Source organism: Oncorhynchus keta, chromosome 10, assembly GCF_023373465.1.
Source record: "Oncorhynchus keta strain PuntledgeMale-10-30-2019 chromosome 10, Oket_V2, whole genome shotgun sequence".
Taxonomy (NCBI): Eukaryota; Metazoa; Chordata; class Actinopteri; order Salmoniformes; family Salmonidae; genus Oncorhynchus; species Oncorhynchus keta.
Window position 1 is genome coordinate 45969038 of NC_068430.1, and position 24095 is coordinate 45993132.

The window sequence follows — 24095 nt, forward strand, 5'->3', positions numbered from 1 at the left end:
TTTGGCCAAGCACCTGACGTAAGTGATGGTGTCTGTAAAATAAATTTGATTGTCGCCTAGATAACCTATACTTGGTTCTGTTTTTTTCAATAAATATACCTAACAGGCAACTCACGCGACTCCGGCAACCAAAGTAACTAATCTAGTTTCTGGAAGATAAAGAGAGTAGAGTCTAGCTGTCTTCCACCAGTGTCCCTCCGATTCACCCGCAGAATGCGGCACATCTTCCACTGAGGTGGAATAGAAACGGTTCCAGGAAATCGATTACTTGTGCCACCCGCTCTTTTCCAGTTGGCAACTGAACGACGGGCTGCGAGGTTGCTTGTGAGTTTGGTTTGGAAGAAGAGCTACATTGAAGAGCAACTAAAATGTTTAGGGGAGTTTAGGTTACTTATTGAAAGATTCTGCGAAAAGTGAGTATTTGCTATTGATATTACTGTTGTTTCCGTTTTTCTTGCTGTAATTGTTGTATACTTAAGGTTTCTTCTTCTTTTGATATCCCGATGAATTCCAGAAGGCTATGAGCATTCTTAAACACAGATAGGCGACACCTTTTCACATCAGTTTATATGGATTATCCATTTCAGTACAAATGATTAGTTATAATGGGCTATAAAGCCCCACCGGTGATGTGTCACAATACCCATGAAACGGGAAATAGTTCCAATCGTTTTCGCCATAGGGAATTTGTTTTGTGTAGGCTTAACCTGGCGTGACGTTTTGATAACCACTTAAATCTCTCTTGTAAAGGTCACATCAATTTATTCACCTCTATTCATGCTTCAATTCGAAAATGTAGTTTTTATGGGTATTATGACTCATACTGTGGTACTCCATAGGCCTATATTTTCTGTACTCAGCAATACTCCAACTGTTGGCAATTACGTATGGGCTAGTATTGTTGCAATACTGCCAAAATCACTTCGTTGTCGTATTGCAAAAACCGTTTAAATGGTCGTCTGTCTACCAGCTGCAAGATTTGATTGGATGGTACATTTCAAAAACTTTTTCCCCACACGCCTGTTTGCAGGGGATGGTATGTGTTCTGTTAGTCACTGTATTCGGACGAGGTAGGACACATTTTGTAGGAAGTTGTTCTGTATGCTAGCTAGTTTTCAAAATGGAAGAAAATATGGACAAACATTTTAATGGTGTTTTGCCAACTATCTAGCATACATACTGGCAAGCCCTGTTGATGCCAGATGGCGCCGTTATCTTAACTTCGTCTGTCATTTGCGCCATCTGGCGGCAGCAGGGGAACATCTGGGCTATTCCACGGTAAAGAAAATGGGCCGAAACTCAGATTTTTTTCACTGAAAAAAAGTGTGCCAAAGAAAACATTGATTTCAAAGTTTAACACACAACTCCATGCAGAAGGCAGAAGGACTACTTTTAACAATTGACACAGACATTTACAAAACACATTTTACTGGAAGAACTGTGCAGATGCATGTTTGGTAACAGAATTTCGGGAAAATCTCCCTCCGTTTTTGAAGCAATGTTTTCCCAAGAAGTCTTAAATATCTGCTCTGAATTCAGATTCAAAGATGTCTGCCGAAAGAATGGGGTGGGGTGTCAGCTATGACATGACATCTTGAGTTTGAAAACATATCCTTTTTGTTATTGAACTACAGTGAAGTAGATTGACACCCGGTAACAGAATTGCGGTAATGGAATTTCATCATGGATCCCTGAACTGTGCTACATTGAAATGCATAATTATGTATATGAATGTCATTCTCTTCATGGGGATGTATCCTAAATAGGTACACAACTGTAGAAATATGCAATATCCTCCTTTGCATATGTGGGTATTATTCTACACACTGGCTATGATTCTAATGAGCTCTGCCTCCAAACAAGACCAAATTTGTTTGGACCGGACCAATTCTGAACCAATCATAAATGTTTTATATTTGACAAGTTTGGACATTACAGTAAAGTAGTTTAGTAGAGTACAGTACATTATAGTGTGCTCAACTCAGTGTGCTATACTATGTCCTGTAATGAACTATATTTTACTGTACAGGACTGTACTGAGCTTTTTAAAAACGTTTGGACACACTTACTCATTCAAGGGTTTTTATTTTGACTATTTTCTACATTGTAGAATAATAGTGAAGACATCAAAACTATGAAATAACACATGTAGTAACCAAAAATGTGTTAAACAAATCTAAATATATTTTATATTTGAGATTCTTCAAAGTAGCCTTGATGACAGCCTTGATGACAGCTTTGCACACTCTTGGTCTCTGACAGCCTTGATGACAGCTTTGCACACTCTTGGTCTCTTGGCCTGTCTATGCTTGTGTTATTTGATCACGTCAATAAAACAATGTCTAAGAATAACAGTAGGATTCACAGCTTTTTCTCCCAATTTTGTGATTACGATCTTGTTTCATCGCTGCATCTCCCCAACGGGCTCGGGAGAGGTGAAGGTCGTGTTATGCGTCCTCCAAAACATGACCAGCCAAACTTTTATTTTATATATATATATTTTTACTATTTGCAGAATAATAATGATGTCAAAACTATGACATAACACATGGAAGCATGTAGTAACCAAAAAAGTGTTAAACAAATCAAAATACATTTTAGATCCCTTTTAGATCCCTTTGCCTTGAAATCAGCTTTGCCTAGAGTGTGCAATCTCTCAACCAGCTTCCTGAGGAATGCTTTTCCAACAGTCTTGAAGGAGTTCCCACATATGCTGAGCACTTGTTGGCTGCTTTTCATTCCCTCTGCGGTCCAACTATCCCCAAACCCTCTCAATTGGGTCCTGTTGAAAAACAAAATGATAGTCCTGCTATGCGCAAACCTGGATGGGATGGAGTATCGCTGCAGAATGCGGTCGTAGCCATGCTGGTTAAGTGTGCCTTAAATTCTGAATAAATCACTGACAGTGTCACCAGCAAAGCACCTTCACACCATCACACCTCTTCCTCCATGCTTCACGGTGGGAACTACACATGCAGAGATCATCTGTTCACCTATTTTACATCTCACAAAGACACTGCGGTTGGAACCAAAAATCTCACATTTCAACTCATCAGACCAAAGGACAGATTTCCATTGCTCGTGTTTCGTGGCCCAAGCAAGTCTCTTCTTATTGGTGTCCTTTTAGTAGTGGTTTCTTTACAGCAATTCGACCATGAAGGCCTGTCAGTCTTCTCTGAACAGTTGATGTTGAGATCCGTCTGTGACTTGAACTCTGATGCATTTGGGCTGCAATCTGAGGTGCATTGAACTCTAGTGAATCATCCTCTGCAGCAGAGGTAACTCTGGATTTTCCTTTCCCGTGGCCATCCTCTTTGGAGCTAGTTTCATCATAGCACTTGATGGGTTTTGCAACTCCACTTAAAGAAACTTTCAAAGTTCTTGAAATGTTCCGCATTGACTGACCATGTCTTAAAGTAATGACGGACTGTTGTTTCTCTTTGCTTATTTGAGCTGTTCTTGCCATAATATGGACTTGGTATTTTAAAGCAAATCAAATGTATTTATATAGCCCTTCGTACATCAGCTGATATCTCAAAGTGCTGTACAGAAACTCAGCCTAAAACCCCAAACAGCAAGCAATGCCGGTGTAGAAGCACTGGGGCTAGGAAAAACTCCCTAGAAAGGCCAAAACCTAGGAAGAAACCTAGAGAGGAACCAGGCTATGAGGGGTGGCCAGTCCTCTTCTGGCTGTGCCGGGTGGAGATTAAAACAGAACATGGCCAAGATGTTCAAATGTTCATAAATGACCAGCATGGTCAAATAATAATAATCACAGTAGTTGTCGAGGGTGCAGCAAGTCAGCACCTCAGGAGTAAATGTCAGTTAGCTTTTCATAGCCGATCATTAAAAGTATCTCTACCACTCCTGCTGTCTCTTGAGAGTTGAAAACAGCAGGTCTGGGACAGGTAGCACGTCCGGTGAAGAGGTCAGGATTCCATAGCCGCAGGCAGAACAGTTGAAACTGGAGCAGCAGTACGGCCAGGTGGACTGGGGACAAATATTGCTTTCTTCTGTATTCCACAAATGAACTTTTAACAAGGCACACCTGTTAATTGAAATGCATTCCAGGTGACTACCTCATGAATCTGGTTGAGAGGATGCCAAGAGTGTGCAAAGCTGTCATCAAGGCAAGATGACAGAATCTCAAATATAAAATATATTTTGATTTCATAACCAATCATGGTTACTACATGATTCCATATGTGTTATTGCATAGTCTTGATGTCTTCACTATTAGAAAATATATTTTAAAAACTTAAATGCGTAGGTTTGTCCAAACCTTTGACTGGTAGTGTGTGCCTTTAAGTCTCTGAAATACATTTTTGTGCTGGCTTAATTGATTAGAGGGCTTGTGGTTCAGAGGTCATTTAGAGCCTGAACAAGTGGCAAGTGTGTTGTGCTGTGCGCCATCATTCAACACTTGTCTAAGCAGTAGTTCAACCAGTCTTTCTTACCTCGTTTTCAAGTTCCTTTTTTTCCCTCTCGCTCTCTCTCAACATATTTTTTGTACAGTACTGTACAGTACTTCAGTCTTTCTCTCCCTTTGTCTCATTCACCTCTTGTATTTCTAAATAAAAATGTCAGTGACTATTTTCTCCTTTAAAACGTCTTCACAAGGAGTGATACCTCCAGTCTGTAGAGGGCATCAACAGGAGATGACACATTCTTAATGACTGATTGGTCACTTTGCCTCATGTCGACCTTTTAACCTCCAACTATTGTCTGAGCTCAAAGGGGGGGGAAGTAAAAGTGAAAGTGAGGGTCATTTTTCCTACTATTACTCACGACAAGACCTTATTTCCTTACTTTCTTTATTAAGGCAATTTCTAATCGTAAACATCTGGATAAGTGTAAGAAGCTGTGTGGGAAATCCTGGGGGTTTCCACAATGCTAACGTGGTACTTTATATCCTCTCATCCACTTTATTACTCGCCTCTCTTCCTTCCTCAACAGGTGCCAAGATGTCCAATGAGGTTGATGCTGGGGACTATGGGCCAATGAAACGGCTCAGTTCCATGTTTTCAACCCTCCAGGATAAATTCCACAGAGACCGTGAGTGTTTTTCTTTCGAAGTGGGCCCATTCCATTTTGGGCCTTTTGGTGAAATGGAACTGAGCCAAAGGGTGTATAGGACATACATTAGACATCATTGGGAAAGGTTCATCACAAATCTCTACACCAACATACAGTAAGAGGCAAGCATGTATCATCGTGATCATGAGCTAAACACGCCTGTCAAGCAGACACAAAGATTTAGCCTTGACTGCTTTGTTCGCTCTCACTCCGGGCAAACACATTGGATTCCTAAAACACAAAACGACACCTCCTTATAAACACACATTTTTCTCCCTCCAGAAATTCACTTAGACTAATCCTGGAGATATGGGAGGAATTCAGATGGTCTTTTAAGAGAGGTAGCCAGGATAAGCTGGACCCTGCTGGATATTTTCTATAATGTCCTTTTAGACATGGTTTAGTATTAAAAAAAGACACAGCTCCTGGTATTTGACAGTGCATATCATCTGCTATGGCAAGTCATCAGGGACACCGTTATGTCGGTGACCATCTAGCTTACTGGTTGTATTGGGGCTTAACTGGTGTTACCATGGTGATCACATGGTAGACTAGCAGAAGTATTTGCTAGTAGCATAGTCATACCTGAACTGTCACACAACTGTCACTGGTCACTGGTGGGTAACAAGTAACAAGGGGAATTGTCACATTGTCTTTTGAACAAATCCTCATTCTCAGGCTTTCACTGGCATCTTCTACCCCACAGGCCAAAACCACCTTTATGTAAGACTGATGCCGTTGTCAGTGGCACTTCCTGCTATCCTTTCTCTGTGTTTGTTTCTCCTCTTGTGGTTTCTGTTGGTTTACACACTGTTCCTCTTAGCTCTTTAGCTTCCTTTGGAGTGTTATTTTTATAAAATTAAAATAAACATGTTTCCCTCCTTTTTCTCCCAATTTTGTGAATATGATCTTGTTTCATTGCTGCAACTCCCCAACGGGCTCGAGAGAGAGGTGAAGATCGAATCATGCGTCCTCCGAAACATGACCCGCCAGACTGCGCTTCTTAACACCTGCTCGTTTAATCCCGTAAGCCAGCTGCACCAATGTGTCGAAGGAAACACCGTTCAACTGACGACCGAGTCAGCCTGCAGGTGCCCGGCCCACCACAAGGAGTTGCTAGAGTGCGATGAGCCAAGTAAAGTCCCTCCGGCCAAACCATCTCCTGACCCGGACGTTGCTGGGCCAATTGTGCGCCGCCCTATGGGACTCCCGGTCACGGCCGGTAATGACAGAACCTGGGATCGAATTTGAGTCTGTAGTGACGCCGGCTGCTGTGCTCTGGTTAGGCTGCTGTGCCACTCGGGAGGCCTTAAGTATTTTGTTTTAATCTATAAATCATTGTATAGGCATCCTCCTAAACTAGTATAGCGCTGAATCCTAACTTAAATATTCACTCACATCTTCCATGGTCATCAATGCATGATATATAGCAAATTACTTTGGCCTACTGGACTAGCAGAATACCAAAATAAAATTATTCTGTTCCAAGCCATGTGGAGTTTGGAACGAAAACTATTTCATGGTCCTCCTAGACCATTTATGAGAACCACCATTCCAAGCCACAGTTAGTTGACTGTCCCTCTCTGTCTGTGTTTTAGGGAGTGATAGGGATTTGACCCTGCCTCAGCCTACTGCCCCAGCCCCCGCGGTGACCTCTTTCTTTGAGTACCTGGTGGTGGTCAGCTTAGGGAAGAAGAGGGGGCAAGGGACGTATGAACCCCAGATCACATATCAGTTTCCCAAGGTCAGACCGACACTGACTTAATTCACACACACACACACACACACACACACACACACACACACACACACACACACACACACACACACACACACACACACACACACACACACACACACACACACACACACACACACATAGTGAGCAACACTCTAAAATGTGTGTGTGTTGTAGCTTGCTAATATGGAGCTCTCACAGAGAGAGGAAGAAGAGAAGTCCCTGAAAGCCATCCTCCTTTTCTGTTTCCCAGAGGGGGTCAACTGGGCCCCCCTCACTGAATACCCCAGGTACGTGCCACCTCTCATATTCTCTCCACCTGTCACTGTCCTCATCTCTCTTTCTCTGTGCTCGTCTCTTTGTTTCTGCCCCCCTTACTGATTGTTTTCTCTCACGTTCAGAGTCACACTTGGCTGAAAATATATCTGTGTATGTATGTGTTGTTCGTGTGCAAAGTTTGCAAACTGCAAAGCATCATATCTTGCAAACAACTTCACTTTGACCCAGAAAGCAGATGCATCTCTGTCTATTCTATTCATCTGCCAGAGAACAGGTTTGAATAGAGAGGAGAGACTATTTTGTACAGCCAGAAGAAATGGCCATATTATTTTCATTACAATGGATCCCTTCTTTAAGCCAGTCAGTGCTTCCTCTATGATTCTGTTCCTCCACCTGGACACCAATGCAAATCAGTCTCCAGGTTACCTACTGTCATTAACGCTACAATCTGTTCTTACCTCTCTTCTCTCTCCATTTCCTTGCTTTCCTGTCTGGCTCCACTGACTAGCAGGATGTTCGATAGGGAAGCAGGAACCGTCCACTATAAGATAGGGAGGGAAGAGACCTTTGTTCTGTGTGGTCTCGTTTTTCTTTATCCTACGTTCTCTTTTGGAAAACAGTTTTGGTTGAAGATGGATATAACACATGTTGATAGAGTAGATGCAGGTTCACTTTGCTAATCTGTTTCTCCCTCCCTCTCTCGCTATGCTCTCTCTTTCTGCAGTGAGACCTTCTCCTTTGTTCTGACGGAGGTTGACGGCAGTAGGAGGAATGGCTACTGCAGGAGGTTACTGGTAAATAGATCATCCATGGTGTGATTCTTATGATAGGACATGAGAATAATCTCTGGTATTGTGTTTTCTTGTTTCTCATGAACATGATGTCGTTGACTGTTTTCTTACAGCCCCATGGCAAAGGGGCGCGGGCTCCGGAGGCCTACTGCATCATCAGCCGGGTGGCCTGCTTTGGACTCTTTTCTAAGGTGAGCGTGGTGGCCAATGTAACACACACACACATGCATTTGCAGACGCATGCACACACACTCGCACACATACACAGACACTGAGTGTGTTGAACTGATGGTCTCATTCCGCGAGGATGTCTTCTAATCCTTACAGTAGATTATCTTTGCTGAGGCAGGTAAGGAGTCTATTAGTTGTCAGCAGTTTGTCTGTGTATTTATGTGGGCATCTGAGTGCGTCTACTTGGGTGCACAGCACAGAAGTGTGTGTGTGTGTGTGTCTGTGTGCGTGTGTGCGTGCGTGAGAGGAAGATAAACCGGCTGTTTTTTGTTTTGCCCTTTTAACCTTTTGCTCAGACACAGGGAGATATGATTTCCCTACTTTATTAGGCTCCAAAGGTACCCGATAGTCTGTTTATGATAAACTACTTATAACTTTACAACCTGAGAGACACTCATCTACACACACACACACACACACACACACACACACACACACACACACACACACACACACACACAAACAAACTTAGATGACAACCTTATCAGCTAGATGAGTAATATGAAGCATCGATCATAAGTCTGATTTGCAATACACTTAAACCTGATGGTACATTCTAAATGGTATGCTTAATATGGAGGCCTGTCTTCCCGCAACAGAGCGCTACTATGGTTTTAATGGTGATTTATAATTCTATATCTATGTGTGCTTCAGATCTTTGATGAGGTGGAGAAGCGCCGACAGATCTCTATGGCGATGATCTATCCATTCATGCAAAGCCTGAGGGAGGCGCCGTTCCCCGCTCCTGGAAACACTGTCAAGATCAAGAGCTTCATTCCAGAGTCTGGAACAGAGGTATGGAGTATCGATACACACACAAATTAAATTCAAATCCAATTTATTTATATAGCCTTTCGTACATCAGCTGATGTCTCAAAGTGCTGTACAGAAACCCGGCCTAAAACCCCAAACAGAAAGCAATGCAGGTGTAGAAGCACGGTGGCTAGGAAAAACTCCCTAGAAACGCCAAAACCTAGGAAGAAACCTAGAGAGGAACCAGGCTTTGGTTCACACACACACACACACACACACACACACACACACACACACACACACACACACACACACACACACACACACACACCAAGGTTGTTAAAATGTTTTTTATATTTGTTTTTATTTCTATTAGTTTTAAGATAGTTTTCAGATCCCCTTTACTAGATTTAATTTATTTAAAGTTTTATAAAAACATTTCAATTGTTTAGTGTTAGTGACAGAAAGTAGCAAATGCCTGGGAGCAGTGGATGTTGTTGAGGGCAGGACGGCTCATAATAATGGCTGGAAGGGAGCAAATGGAATGGCATCAAACCATGTGATGCCATTCCACTGGTTTTGCTCCAGCCATTCCCATGAGCCCCTCCTCCCCAATTTAAGGTGCCACCAACCTCCTGTGCCTGGGAGGCTGGGAGACATTTATGTGTTGTATAGTTTGTGTTTTTTAATGTCACTTCTTGCCACTTGGTAGCAGTAATACATAGTGACGGGTCAGGTCATAGGTTAGGTTTAAAGGTAGACTCAGTGAGATGATGTAGATGCACAAAGTTAACAGTAGGTTGGAAGGTTTGACTGCGGTCAACTATAGGTTTCTGCAGTTGCTCTTCACTAATGTCATCCTGAAGCCATCGCCTGCATTGTGGGAGGCTGTATTATCAACCAGTCATTAGGATGTTTTTGTTTGACCCACGCGAACAAAGACATGATTGAAACAGGAGCCAATTTGCCGCAATTTATGGATACATACAAATAAATGTGATATTTAAGGCTCTCATTCATTTATTTTACAATGCACATTATATCATGTCAGTACAGCATGTGTGATATAGGGGTTAGATACATGTTTATTTCGACATTTCTAAAGACGATGGCAACACTACCATGTTGATCTGAGCCTGGCTGTTGGAAAACCACATTAGTGTCTGACTTTCGGGGATCGCCGATGCACCTCCTCCAATTTCACTCCTTGACTTTTGCATACAGTCTGCTGCTTTAACCTTTACCACCCTAACACACCCAATATCTGTGGCGTTGCTCATGGCAACCGTCTACCTTTTTTTTTAATGATCTAAAATCAGTCTCAATGTGACCTGCCAGATTCAGAAGGTTGAAAACCCCATTAGAAAAAAAATTATACACAGGGACACTTGGAAGTAGATCTTAACTGTTAATTTAACTGGAGAGGTTCCAACAAATGTGATGCACCATAGTACACGTCTGTCAGGAGCTCTATTGGGGTAGTCTTGTTAGATCTCTTATATACTGTTTACAGGCATGTTACAAAGGCATGATTTAGCTTAGTCATCATTCATCATTAAAGTTAGGTTCATGCATGTGACAGACCAATACCTCACAAGGCTTCTTCTCTCCAAAGCTGAGACCTTGAAAATTAGATTTTTTCATTAAATTGCAGATACTGATAGTCAGTCACTTGCATGAACACAGAAATTGGTTATTAGAAAAGCACAAACAGAACATTTTCCATCACAACCCCATTTGATTTTTACCCCCCTGATTTTGACTAAATTGTTTTTTCATGATTCGTTTTAGTTTACTATAATTGCCTTGACACACACACCCTAGCACATGTGCACACACACAATGGCACAAACAGAGTGTGGGAGAGCTTCAGGTAAAGCGTTAGGATCAGGACCTTCATCCTAGATTACGGCACTAAGATACAAACACACAAATGTATACACACACTGAAGACCTGCTGTCGCTCTGCCCCTGCCCTGTGCGTCTCCAGATCATCAGTTTGACGAGGCCGTTGGACTCATGGTTGGAGCATGTGGATTTCCGGACACTGTTCCACTGTCTCACAAATGAGGAGGTGCTGAAGGTGTTTGCGTCCACCGTGCTTGAACGACGAATCATCTTCATGGCTGAAGAACTCAGGTACAACCCTAACCCCTACCCTAATCCTAACCCCAAAAAGGACATCACTGAGCCTGGGTTGTCTGTGACATGGGCAGGCCTGTTGTCTGCATGTTGAATGGGTGTGAGGTTTGTACCTGCTTCCCCTCCTACAGTACCCTGTCTCAGGTGCTGCATGCAGTTGCGGCGCTGCTCTACCCGTTCACATGGCAACACACCTTCATCTCCATCGTTCCCTCAGTGCTGATTGATGTCGTCATGGCACCCACTCCCTACCTACTTGGTGTCCAAAGGAGCAAACTGGATGATGTCACCGACCAGAGCGATGTGAGTGTGTGGTGTTCTGTGTCTGGCAGAGCAGAATAATGTGTTTGTGTATATATCAGCTTAAAGAAAACACTGTGATGATGAGTTGTTTGTTGGGGAAAAAAGCCAGAATTGCCATTTTTATTTTTCCCAATAAGTTTCAAGGGATGCTTTGGGATTTTGGCAATGAAACCCTTTATCTACCTCCCCAGAGTCAGAGGAACTCATTAATACCATTTTTATGTCTAATATGAACAAATTTAGAGGTTGTTTCGTGAGCCAATGCTAACCAAAGTTAGCACAGTGACTGGAAATCTATGGAATCTACTAGCATGCTAGCAGTTACCATAACCTTCCAATCATTGTGCTAACGCTAGCTACTTCCTTCAAACTACACGCAGAGATATAAAAATGTTATCCGTGGGTTCATCTGACTCTGGGGAAGTAGATGCTGAAGTATGCCTTTTTAAGGGCAGTTGTTGAGTGCCGTGAACAATCATTTGTTTTACTATCTGTTTACTGGTGTGTTTGGGTTAAGGCATTCTGGCCTCTACACTGTGTTACAGGCTGCAGATGGAAGCTATCCAGTGACACTAGTTAAGCAACTACTAACACGATTACAGTCTATGGAAAATACACACTCGCTGAAGATTTATGTTTGTCTATTTATTTGTGTGTGTGTCCTCTCTCTCTCCCCACACATGCAGATATGTCTTAATGTGTGTTATTCTGTCTTACAAACAGATGCTCATTGTAGATCTGACAGAAGGAGCAGAGAGAACCTTCATAACCTGTGTAAGTATTGCACGTATTTCCCCCCTCGGGTTCAGAAACAAACATACAGAAATAATCATAACACAATCATATCAGTAAACTAGTATCACTCCTCCCCACATGATTCTCATTTTGTATTGTGTGTGTGTGTGTGTGTGTGTCTGTGCAGTTCAGACCAGTTCTATTCAATGTTTTTCTCTCTCTCTGGCCAAATGTGTGTGTGTTCTCAGAAATACCTAAACATTACCGCTGGTCTGACAACAACCTCTCAGGTTCCTGTCTGTGTGTGCATCCTCTCTCTCTGGCACAGATAGGAGACGAGAGCACCATCCTACCAGAGAAACTACAGGAGGAGCTTCTCCAGGCCTTGTGTTGCAGAAGAGACAACTCCAGTGAGTGGACCCGTCCTCCATTTTGTTATTACGACGTAGATACCTGATGACTAGGGCCAAACACAATCTGAGGGAATTTGTACTATCAACACATGCAGGGATTTCACTCTTGTTTATTGGGCTGAAATGGCTTTTTAAGAGGTTCCAGTAAACAGTTAAGGGTCTCACAGGTCACACCAAATAAGGATCTCCCGTTCGTCTACCAATCGTTCAGTGCGCTGTTGACCTCTGACTGCCGACATTTCCGTGCTACAGGTAGAATCGGTTTGCGCTTGGTTCACAAGTACTCTCAGCTGGCAAACACTATCGAGCCCTTAAATAAAGAGTGACTCAGACTTTAATTTGATTTCAGCTAAGACTGACAGATCGAACCATATAAGTTAGCGTCACGGTCCATACAAACCCAATAATAGAACTGAGGTCCTCTGTGAAGAATGAGTGAAAAAGAATATGGATGTGCAACGAAATGGGCTTCATGATTGCTGTAATAGAAATATACATATCTCGCACAGGGTTGGTTGGAGTAATGGATTTGTAAGGGATTACAGAAAGACGGTAACTAATCAGTTACGGTACCAGAAATAATATTGTAATCAGATTACAGATTCTTTGGAAAAACTAGATTCCTTTTTAAATTCAGAAAGGATGTTTGTGGGGGGGGGGAGTAATCTTTCATCTTTGACACTTCTGTTTTCTCAATGACATTCAAATCAGCACTGAAAAAAAATTTTTGTTCCACCTGAGCATGTCTGACCACAAGTCAGAGACCACTATGATGACACACCAAATGTGTATGATGGATCGCTAGAAAAGAGCAGGAATAGGCTTTTGTGGGCTACAGTCCAAGCTATGTCTTCCAATGTTGCGACTGATGTCATCCAAAAATGCTTGGAGGTAAGGATGAGAGCAGTGGTGTCGTCTATGGCGATACGGATATCACTTATTATTGATATCTACATAGCGCATTGTTGTGAATCACACTGCTATTCTCTGGTTTAGCTATTTGCGCTTTACGGATTATGGTTGTTGTGGATGGCTGTTCAGAACTCTAAATGTGTATTTGAACCCAATAATCTGGCAGGGTAGCCTAGTGGTTAGAGCGTTGGACTAGTAACCGGAAGGTTGCAAGTTCAAATCCCTGAGCTGACAAATCTGTCGTTCTGCCCCTGAACAGGTAGTTAACCCACTGTTCCTAGGCCGTCATTGAAAATAAGAATTTGTTCTTAACTGACTTGCCTAGTTAAATAAAGGTAAAAAAAAAAAAAAACTAGCGAGCCATTTCACATCGGTTACACCAGCCTAATCTCGGGAGTTGATAGGCTTGAAGTCATAAACAGTGCGATGCTTGAAGCATTGCGAAGAGCTGCTGGCAAAACGCACGAAAGTGCTGTTTGAATGAATGCTTACGAACCTGCTGGTGCCTACCATTGCTCAGTCAGACTGCTTTATCAAATCATAAAAGACTTAATTATAACATAATAACACACAGAAATAAGAGCCGTAGGTCATTAATATGGTCGAATCCGGAAACTATCATCTCGAAAACAAAACGTTTATTCTTTCAGTGAAATACGGAACCGTTCCGTATTTTATCTAACGGGTGGCATCCATAAGTCTAAATATTCCTGTTACATTGCACATTGTTACATCATAATTACGTAAAATTCTGCCAAATGAGTTCGCAACGAGCCAGGCGGCCAAAACTGTTGCATATACCCTGACTGCGTGCAATCTAGGCAATGAAGGCAAGAGAAGTGACACAATTTCACCTGGTTAATATTTCCTGCTAACCTGGATTTCTTTTAGCTAAATATGCAGGTTTAAAAATATATACTTCTGTTTATTGATTTTAAGAAAGGCATTGATGTTTATGGTTAGGTACATTCGTGCAACGATTGTTAATTTGCTAATGCACTTTTGTTAAATCATCCCCCGTTTGGTGAAGTTGGCTGTCTTTGTTAGGAAGAAATAGTCTTCACACAGTTCGCAACGAGCCAGGCGGCCCAAACTGCTGCATATACCCTGACTCTGTTGCAAGAGAAGTGACACAATTTTCCTAGTTAAAAGAAATTCATGTTAGCACGCAATATTAACTAAATATGCAGGTTTAAAAATATATACTTGTGTATTGATTTTAAGAAAGGCATTGATGTTTATGGTTAGGTACACTTTGGAACAACGACAGTCCTGTTTCGTGAATGCGCAACGCATCGATTATATGCAACGCAGAACGCGCTAGATAAACTAGTAATATCATCAACCATGTGTAGTTAACTAGTGATTATGATTGATTTGTTTTTTTATAAGATAAGTTTAATGCTAGCTAGCAACTTACCTTGGCTTCTTACTGCATTCGCGTAAGAGGCAGGTGGTTAGAGCGTTGGACTAGTTGCAAGATTGAATCCCCGATCTTACAAGATCTTACAAGGTAAAAATCTGTCGTTCTGCCCCTGAACAAGGCAGTTAACCCACCGTTCCTAGGCCGTCATTGAAAATAAGAATGTGTTCTTAACTGACTTGCCTAGTTAAATAAAGGTGTAAAAAAAAAAGGAAAAAATTAAAAAATCGGCCAAATCGGTGTCCAAAAATAGATTTACGATTGTTATGAAAACTTGGAAATCGGCCCTAATTAATCGGCCATTCCAATTAATCGGTCGACCTCTAGTACTGCAATGCCTAAGTTGATCCAGCAACCTGGTCTCAGAGCATTTTGTGTTATTCTGTATGTAAATCCGTGCCACTCTTTAGTTTGAAATGTTACATTTGGTATGGTTTCAGAGGACGGATGGTTACTTAAGGCAAAAATGAAAGGAGGGTGGTTGGACGGGCGAACTTCTAGTAACCCAAAAGTTGCGAGTTCAATCTCATCATGGACAACTTTAGCTAATTAGTATTTTTTTAATAACTCTTTAGCTACTTTGGAACTACTTAGCTCATGTTAGCTCACCCTTCACCTAAACTTAACCCTAACCCCTAGCCTAGCTAACGTTAGCCACCTAGCTAACATTAGCCACCTAGCTAACGTTAGCCACCTAGCAGGAATTCGTAACATATAATACTTTTTACAAATTCGTACATATGGCAAATTTGTAACATATAATACAAATTGTAATGGGTAACATCATACGAAATGGGTGATGGACATCCTCAAATTAATACATACCATACGAAACGTAACATATCATTCTAAATGGAGTATACGGTATTTACGAACAGAATAATACGAAATGCTCTGATACCAGGTTGTATCCAGACACAGATGCTACTCCTCAACCCCTACGCTCTCATACAAACAGACCCAAGCTCCACATACACTTTCACCATGTTTTGTGGTTGCCATACAGTTGTCTTCTGCTTTCCAACCTATGATTGTGTCAGCATCATAGGATGTCTTATAGCAGACAATACTTTAAAACTGACTGAATCTTCTGTTCACACTGTGTTTTGTCCAGCCTCAGAACAAGAGGCGTGTTGTCGGAGGACTTCCAACATGTGTTTTTATAGACACATCCTCAGCATCCTGACTGAAACGTCTGTATTGTCTTCACTCTGTGTTTTGTGTTTAGCCTCAGAGGAGTTAAACAAGGTGGTCTCGGAGGCCTTCCTCTCCTTCTTTGTGAAGACGGTGGGTCACTTCTCCTCCCATGTCAAAGGCAGCAGCGGTAGGCAGCCCGGGGTGTTCCAGAAGAAGAGCTTCTGCAAGGCCTCCGAGCACAAGGCCAGCCAACATTTTGTCAAGCGTTTTATCCAGACACAGATGTTTGACATCTTCATACAGGAAGTGGAGAGACGGCCCACACAGGAAGGTCTGACCGCATCACTATCTGACAGAAAAGAATGTAGTAGAATACAATATAACTTTGTACTTCCAAAGATAGATGTGTGGGTAACTTTAAAAACATTTTTCATAGATGTATATTCACTTACCCACCTAGCAATGATTAATTTGCTTTTCACCTGTCTTGTTTGTTTTTTTAAATTAAGGATTCTTCCACAAAAAAATTGCGGAGTACCAAGAGAGTAAGAAGAAAGAGAAAGCAATGAGAGGTGAGAGGGCTTGTGGTGTAAATGTAGGCATCTTCAGACAAAATAAACAACTTATTTGTCACATGCTTCTTAAAACAACAGGTATAGACCAACAGTGAAATGCTTACGTGTCCTTTTTCAACGATACAGAGTTAAATCAGTTCACTGGTCACGATGGCAACACCCACCCGTAGCACGCGCTCCAGCAGGTGTATCTCACTGATCATCCCTAAGCCAAAACCTAATTTGGCCGCCTTTCCTTCCAGTTCTCTGCTGCCTGCGACTGGAACGAATTGCAAAAATCTCTGAAGTTGGAGACTTTTATCTCCCTCACCAACTTTAAACATCTGCTATCTGAGCAGCTAACCTGATCACTGCAGCTGTACATAGTCCATCGGTATATAGCCCACCCAATTTACCTACCTCATCCCCATACTGTTTTTATTTTACTTACTTTTCTGCTCTTTTGCAAACCAGTATCTCTACCTGCACATTTTCATCTGATCATTTATCACTCCAGTGTTAATCTGCTAAATTGTAATTATTCACTCCTCATGCCTATTTATTGCCTACCTCATTTTGCACACAATGTATATAAATAATTTTTCTTTTTTTCTTCTATGTTATTGACTTGTTTATTGTTTACTCCATGTGTAACTCTGTGTTGTTGTCTGTTCACACGGCTATGCTTTATCTTGGCCAGGTCGCAGTTGCAAATGAGAACTTGTTCTCAACTAGCCTACCTGGTTAAATAAAGGTGAAATACAAATATTAAATAAAAAAATATTTCAAATAGAAATAGTGAAACGAGGAATAAATACATTTTTTACAATTATATAACACTGTGTACAATGTCAAATAGTATACATTTGTGATGCTGGCTGAGGGTGACAGTATAGGATTTTATAAGATTTGTTGGGGGGTAGATCAGATGTAATAGTGCGGCTAGAAAGTAGATTCCAACAATGTAATTGTCTGCATCATTTCCAATCCCCAATATATATTTGCATGCATGCATACATACATACATACATACATACATACATACATACATACATACATACATACATAGCACTAAAAGTTTGAACACACCTATTAATTTCATGATTTTTTACTATCTAATTACATTTACATTACATTTAAGTCATTTAGCAGACGCTCTTATCCAGAGCGACTTACAAATTGGTGCATTCACCTTATGACATCCAGTGGAACATCCACTTTACAATAGTGCATCTAAATCTTTTAAGGGGGGTGAGAAGGATTACTTTATCCTATCCTAGGTATTCCTTAAAGAGGTGGGGTTTCAGGTGTCTCCGGAAGGTGGTGATTGACTCCGCTGTCCTGGCGTCGTGAGGGAGTGTGTTCCACCATTGGGGAGCCAGAGCAGCGAACAGTTTTGACTGGGCTGAGCGGGAACTGTACTTCCTCAGTGGTAGGGAGGCGAGCAGGCCAGAGGTGGATGAACGCAGTGCCCTTGTTTGGGTGTAGGGCCTGATCAGAGCCTGGAGGTACTGACCGTAGGCAAGCACCATGGTCTTGTAGCGGATGCGAGCTTCAACTGGAAGCCAGTGGAGAGAGCGGAGGAGCGGGGTGACGTGAGAGAACTTGGGAAGGTTGAACACCAGACGGGCTGCGGCGTTCTGGATGAGTTGTAGGGGTTTAATGGCACAGGCAGGGAGCCCAGCGAACAAGTTGCAGTAATCCAGACGGGAGATGACAAGTGCCTGGATTAGGACCTGCGCCGCTTCCTGTGTGAGGCAGGGTCGTACTCTGCGGATGTTGTAGAGCATGAACCTACAGGAACGGGCCACCGCCTTGATGTTAGTTGAGAACGACAGGGTGTTGTCCAGGATCACGCCAAGGTTCTTAGCGCTCTGGGAAGAGGACACAATGGAGTTGTCAACCGTGATGGCGAGATCATGGAACGGGCAGTCCTTCCCGGGAGGAAGAGCAGCTCCGTCTTGCCGAGGTTCAGCTTGAGGTGGTGATCCGTCATCCACGCTGATATGTCTGCCAGACATGCAGAGATGCGATTCACCACCTGGTCATCAGAAGGAGGAAAGGAGAAGATTAATTGTGTGTCGTCTGCATAGCAATGATAGGAGAGACCATGTGAGGTTATAACAGAGCCAAGTGACTTGGTGTATAGCGAGAATAGGAGAGGGCCTAGAACAGAGCCCTGGGGAACACCAGTGGTGAGAGCGCGTGGTGAGGAGACAGATTCTCGCCACGCCACCTGGTAGGAGCGACCTGTCAGGTAGGACGCAATCCAAGCGTGGGCCGTGCCGGAGATGCCCAACTCGGAGAGGGTGGAGAGGAGGATCTGATGGTTCACAGTATCGAAGGCAGCCGATAGGTCTAGAAGGATGAGAGCAGAGGAGAGAGAGTTAGCTTTAGCGGTGCGGAGCGCCTCCGTGATACAGAGAAGAGCAGTCTCAGTTGAATGACTAGTCTTGAAACCTGACTGATTTGGATCAAGAAGGTCATTCTGAGAGAGATAATAATAATAGTGAATACATCAAAACTATGAAATAACACACACGGAATAATCTAGTAACCCAAACAAGTGTTAAACAAATCAAAATATATATTTGAGATTCTTCAAAGTAGCCACCCTTTGCCTTGGTGACAGCTTTGCACACTCTTGCACTTCACTCAACCAGCTTCATGAGGTAGTCACCTGGAATGCATTTCAATTAACAGGTATGTCTTAATTTGTAGAATTTCTTTCCTTCTTAATGCGTTTGAGCCCATCAGTTGTGTTGTAACAAGGTAGAGATGGTATACAGAAGATAGCACTATTTGGTCAAATAAGTCCATATTATGGCAAGAACAGCTCAAATAAGTAAAGAGAAACAACATTCCATCATTACATTAAGACATGAAGGTCAGTCAATTTGAAACATTTCAAGAACTTTGAAAGTTTCTTCAAGTGCATTTGCAAAAACCATCAAGCACTGTGATGAAACTGGCTCTCATGTGGACTGCCACAGGAAATGAAGACCCAGAGTTGCCGCTGCTGCAGAGGATAAGTTCATTAGAGTTATCAGCCTCAGAAATTGCAGCCCAAATAAATTATTAACTGACCCATATCAACATCAACTGTTCAAAGAAGATGGAGTGAATCAGGCCGTCATGGTCGAATTGCTGCAAAGTAACCACAACTACAGGACACCAATAAGAAGAGGCTTGCTTGGGCCAAGAAACACGAGCAATGGACATTAGACCGGTGAAAATCTGCCCTTTTTGGTCTGAGGAGTCCAAATTTGAGATTTTTGGTTCCAACCGCCATGTCTTTGTGAGACGCATTGCAGGTGAACGGATGATCTCTGCATGTGTGGTTCCCACTGTGAAGCATGGATAAGGAGGTGTGATGGTGTTGAGTTGCTTTGCTGGTGACACTGTCTGTGATTTATTTAGAATTCAAGGCACACTTAACCAGCATGGCTACGACCGCATTCTGCAGCGATACGCCATCCCACCCAGGTTTGCGTTTAGTGGGACTATCATTTTGTTTTTCAACAGAACCCAATTGAGAGGGTTTGGGATGAGTTGGAAAACTCATTCCAGGTCAAGCTGGTTGAGAGAATGCCAAGAGTGTGCAGAGCTGTCATCAAGGCAAAGGGTGGCTACTTTGAAGAATCTCAAATATAAAATATATTTCAAATTGTATTTGTCACATGCGCCGAATACAACAACGAATACCTTACAGTGAAATGTTTACTTAGAAGCCCTTAAACAATGCAGTTTTAAGAAACCCCCCAAAAAATAGTAAGAGATAAGAATAACAAATAATTAAAGATGTAAATAACAATAGTGTCACGTTCTAACCTTAGTTCCTTTGTTTCGTCTTTGTTTTAGTATGGTCAGGGCGTGAGTTGGGGTGGGCAGTCTGTTCTTTGTTCTATAATTTGGGATTTCTGTGTTTGGTCTGGTATGGTTCTCAATCAGAGGTAGCTGTCAATCGTTGTCCCTGATTGAGAACCATACTTAGGTAGCCTGGTTTCACCTTTGAGCTGTGGGTGATTATTTTCTGTTCAGTGTTTTATTGTATTCACCGTTCAGGACTGTTTCGGTCTCGTTATTTTGTGTTCATGATAATAAATTATCAATATGGACACTTGCTGCGCATTGGAACCTCCTCTTCTTCCACCAACAACAGCCGTTGCAAATAGCGTGACTGTATACAGGGGGTACCTGTGTCGAGGTAATTATGTACATGTTGGTAGTTATTAAAGTGTCTATGCATAGATAATAACCGAGAGTAGCAGCAGCATGAGGGGGGAGGCAATACAAATAGTCTGGGTAGCCATTTGATTATCTATTGTAATGGTTTTCTTCCGCTGAAGGAGAGGAGGACCAAAATGCAGCGTGGTTAGTGTTCAACATCTTTAATATAGATGATAAGCGTGAACACTACAAAATACAAAACAACAAATGTGAAAACCGAAACAGTCCAATTTAGTGCATAAACACAAAGACGGAAGACAATCACCCACAAAATACCCAAAGACGGAAGACAATCACCCACAAAATACCCAAAGAACATGGCTGCCTAAATATGGTTCCCAATCAGAGACAACGACAGACAGCTGCCTCTAATTGAGAACCAATCTAGGCAACCATAGACATACAAAACTACCTAGAAAGGAAACAACCCCATAAACATACAAAACCCCTAGACCAGGCTAAAACACATAAATCCCCCATGTCACACCCTGACCTAACCAAAATAATAAAGAAAACAAAGATAACTAAGGCCAGGGCGTGACAGCTATTCAGGAGTCTTATGGCTTGGGGATAGAAGCTGTTTAGAAGCCTCTAGGACCTACACTACCATTCAAAAGTTTGGTCACTTAGAAATGTCCTTGTTTTTGGAAGAAAAGCTAAAACAATTTGGCCATCTAAAATAACATCAAATTGATCAGAAACAGTGTTGACATTGTTAATGTTGTAAATGACTATTGTAGCTGGAAATGGCAACAAAAAAAAATTGAATACATAGGCGTACAGATGCCCATTATCAGCAACAATCACTCCTGTGTTTCAATGGCACGTTGTGTTAGCTAATCTAAGTGTACCATTTTAAAAGTCAAATTGATCATTAGAAAACCCTTTTGCAATTATGTTAGCACAGCTGAAAACTGTTGTCCTCATTAAAGAAGCAATAAATCGGCCTTTAGACTTTAGACTAGTTGAGTATCTGGAGCATCTGCATTTGTGGGTTCGATTACAGGCTCAAAATGGCCAGAAACAAAGAACTTTCTTCTGAAACTCATCAATCTATTCTTGTTCTGAGAAATTGCCAAGAAACTGAAGATCTCGTACAACGCTGTGTACTACTCCCTTCACAGAACAGCGAAACTGGCGCTAACCAGAATAGAAAGAGGAGTGGGAGGCCCTGGTGCACAAATAAGCAAGAGGACAAGTACATTAGAGTTTGTAGTTTAAGAAACAGACGCCTCACAAGTCCTCAACTGGCAGCTTCATTAAATAGTACCCGCAAAACACCAGTCTCAACGTCAACAGTGAAGAGGCGACTCTGGGATGCTAGCCTTCTAGGCAGAGTTGCAAAGAAAAAGCCATATCTCAGACTGGCCAATAAAAAGAAAAGATTAAGGTGAGCAAAAGAACAGACACTGGACAGAGGGACTCTGCCTAGAAGGCAGCATCCTGGTGTCGCTAGGAGCGCCACCTCTGGTAGCGTTTTCCTGTTTGCTTATAGCGGAATACAGCTCATTGAGTGAGGTTTTAGTTCCAGCCTCGGTCTGTGGTGGTTTGTAGACAGCTACGAAAAATACAGATAAACTCTAGGTAGATGGTGTGGTCAACAGCTTATCATGAGATACTTTACCTCAGGTGAGCAAAACCTTGAGACTTCCTCCTTCCTCCAGCTATTGTTTACAGATATGCATAGGCCTTCACCCCGTGTCTTACCAGAGGCTGCTGTTCTGTCCTGCCGATAGAGCGTGAAGCATGGAGGTGTGATGGTGTGGGGGTCCTTTGCTGGTGACACTATCAGTGATTTATTTAGATTTCAAGGCACACTTAACCAGCATGGGTACCACAGCATTCTACAGCGATATGCCATCCCATCTGGTTTGCACTTAATGTGGATATCATTTTGTTTTTCAACAGGACAATTACCAAAAACACATCACCAGGCTGTGTAAGGACTATTTGACCAAGGAGAGTGATGGACTGCTGCATCAGATGACTTGGCCTCCACAATCACCTGACCTCAACCCAATAGAAATGGTTTGGGAATAGTTGGACCTCAGAGTAAAGCAAGAGCAGCCAACAAGTGCTCAGCATATGTGGGAACTCCTTCAAGACGAAAAAGCAAAAGTTCGAAAAGCATTCCAGGTGAAGCTGGTTGAGAGAATGCCAAGAGTGTGCAAAGCTGTAATCAAGGCAAAGGGTGGCTACTTTGAAGAATCTCAAATATATATTTTGATTTGTTTAACCTTTTTTGTTACTACATGATTATTTATTATTATTATTTTGATGTCTTCACTATTCTACAATGTAGAAAATAGTCAAAATAAAGAAATCCTGGAATGAGTAGATATGTCAACTTTTGACTGTTACTGTATATGGCACAGTTGTCCCTTGTTTTCGTTCTTAAATACAAGTGATATACTTTTTTGAAAATCAGAATTGTCTTTAACCAATGTTGGTCTTTAATGCAGGGTAAACAGCCAAGTTCCTTACCTTTTCCCACTTCCACTTGCCTCTTCCATTTTTGCAGTAATGCTGGATTTAGTTGGTTGTATTTTTGGGTAGAGTGGACATTTCCATGTTTTTTTTTTTGGTAAAAATGTGTAAAAAATAAAGTAAGTCTCACACTCATGTATAAACTCCCAGCAATTTAATGTGTATTTATCAACGTTTCGGCGTCACTGTGCCTTCCTCAGGGTAATGTCATGAATACTTGAACCAGGTTATGTAGACAAACAGTGCAATTAGTGTAACCAATGACAATAGTGAGAGGTGTCATAATGATTAAGTCAATTCAAATGAACTAGTGAAACGGTTACAAAATACTATATGGCATATTAAATATATTACACTATCATATAGAAACATAATAGAATATTGTACATAAGGGCCTGAGATCAAAGTCAATATTCAGACCACTAGGGGTCAATGTTTTTAGATAGGATATCTAGTAAGCCTCCCTTTGTAGTAGTAGGATCTCGATGTTACCTCCTCTCCTTGGTAGAGCAACATGCTCAATGCCTGTGTATTTGAGGGAGGAGATGGGACGGTTACCTTCAACAAAATGAGCTGCAACTGGATAGTCAATGTTCTTACACCTGATTGAGCTGTGGTGTTCAGCTATGTGTTGTTTTAATTGTCTTTTCGTTTGTCCTACGTGGGCTTTTCCACATGAACAGGTGATGAGAGAGATTATTCTCTTGGTCTTGCATGAGATGATACCCCTAAACAGGGAACTTTCGACCTGTATGTGGGTGTCTGAAGAAATACTTTTTTTATAGTGCTATTGCACTGTGTGCATGAGCCACATTTGTAGTTCCCATTTGGTGGGCTCAAGAGGGCATGTCAGATCTCACCAAACTAGCTCCAATATTGTGACCACGCTTA

General features: G+C 42.0%; 1 protein-coding gene across 1 annotated transcript; it reads left to right on the plus strand.

The window, feature by feature from the left end:
• LOC118388840 (DENN domain-containing protein 2D-like) lies at positions 1–23339 on the plus strand. Its single transcript, XM_052527171.1, has 14 exons — positions 1–413; positions 4957–5055; positions 6675–6820; positions 6992–7104; positions 7818–7887; positions 7998–8075; positions 8770–8910; positions 10859–11007; positions 11142–11313; positions 12037–12087; positions 12377–12458; positions 16025–16264; positions 16443–16505; positions 22626–23339. Exons 2-14 carry the CDS (start codon positions 4965–4967, stop codon positions 22658–22660), a joined length of 1431 nt encoding a protein of 476 aa, XP_052383131.1. The 5' UTR covers positions 1–413; positions 4957–4964; the 3' UTR covers positions 22661–23339.
• The last annotated feature ends 756 nt before the right edge of the window (positions 23340–24095 follow it).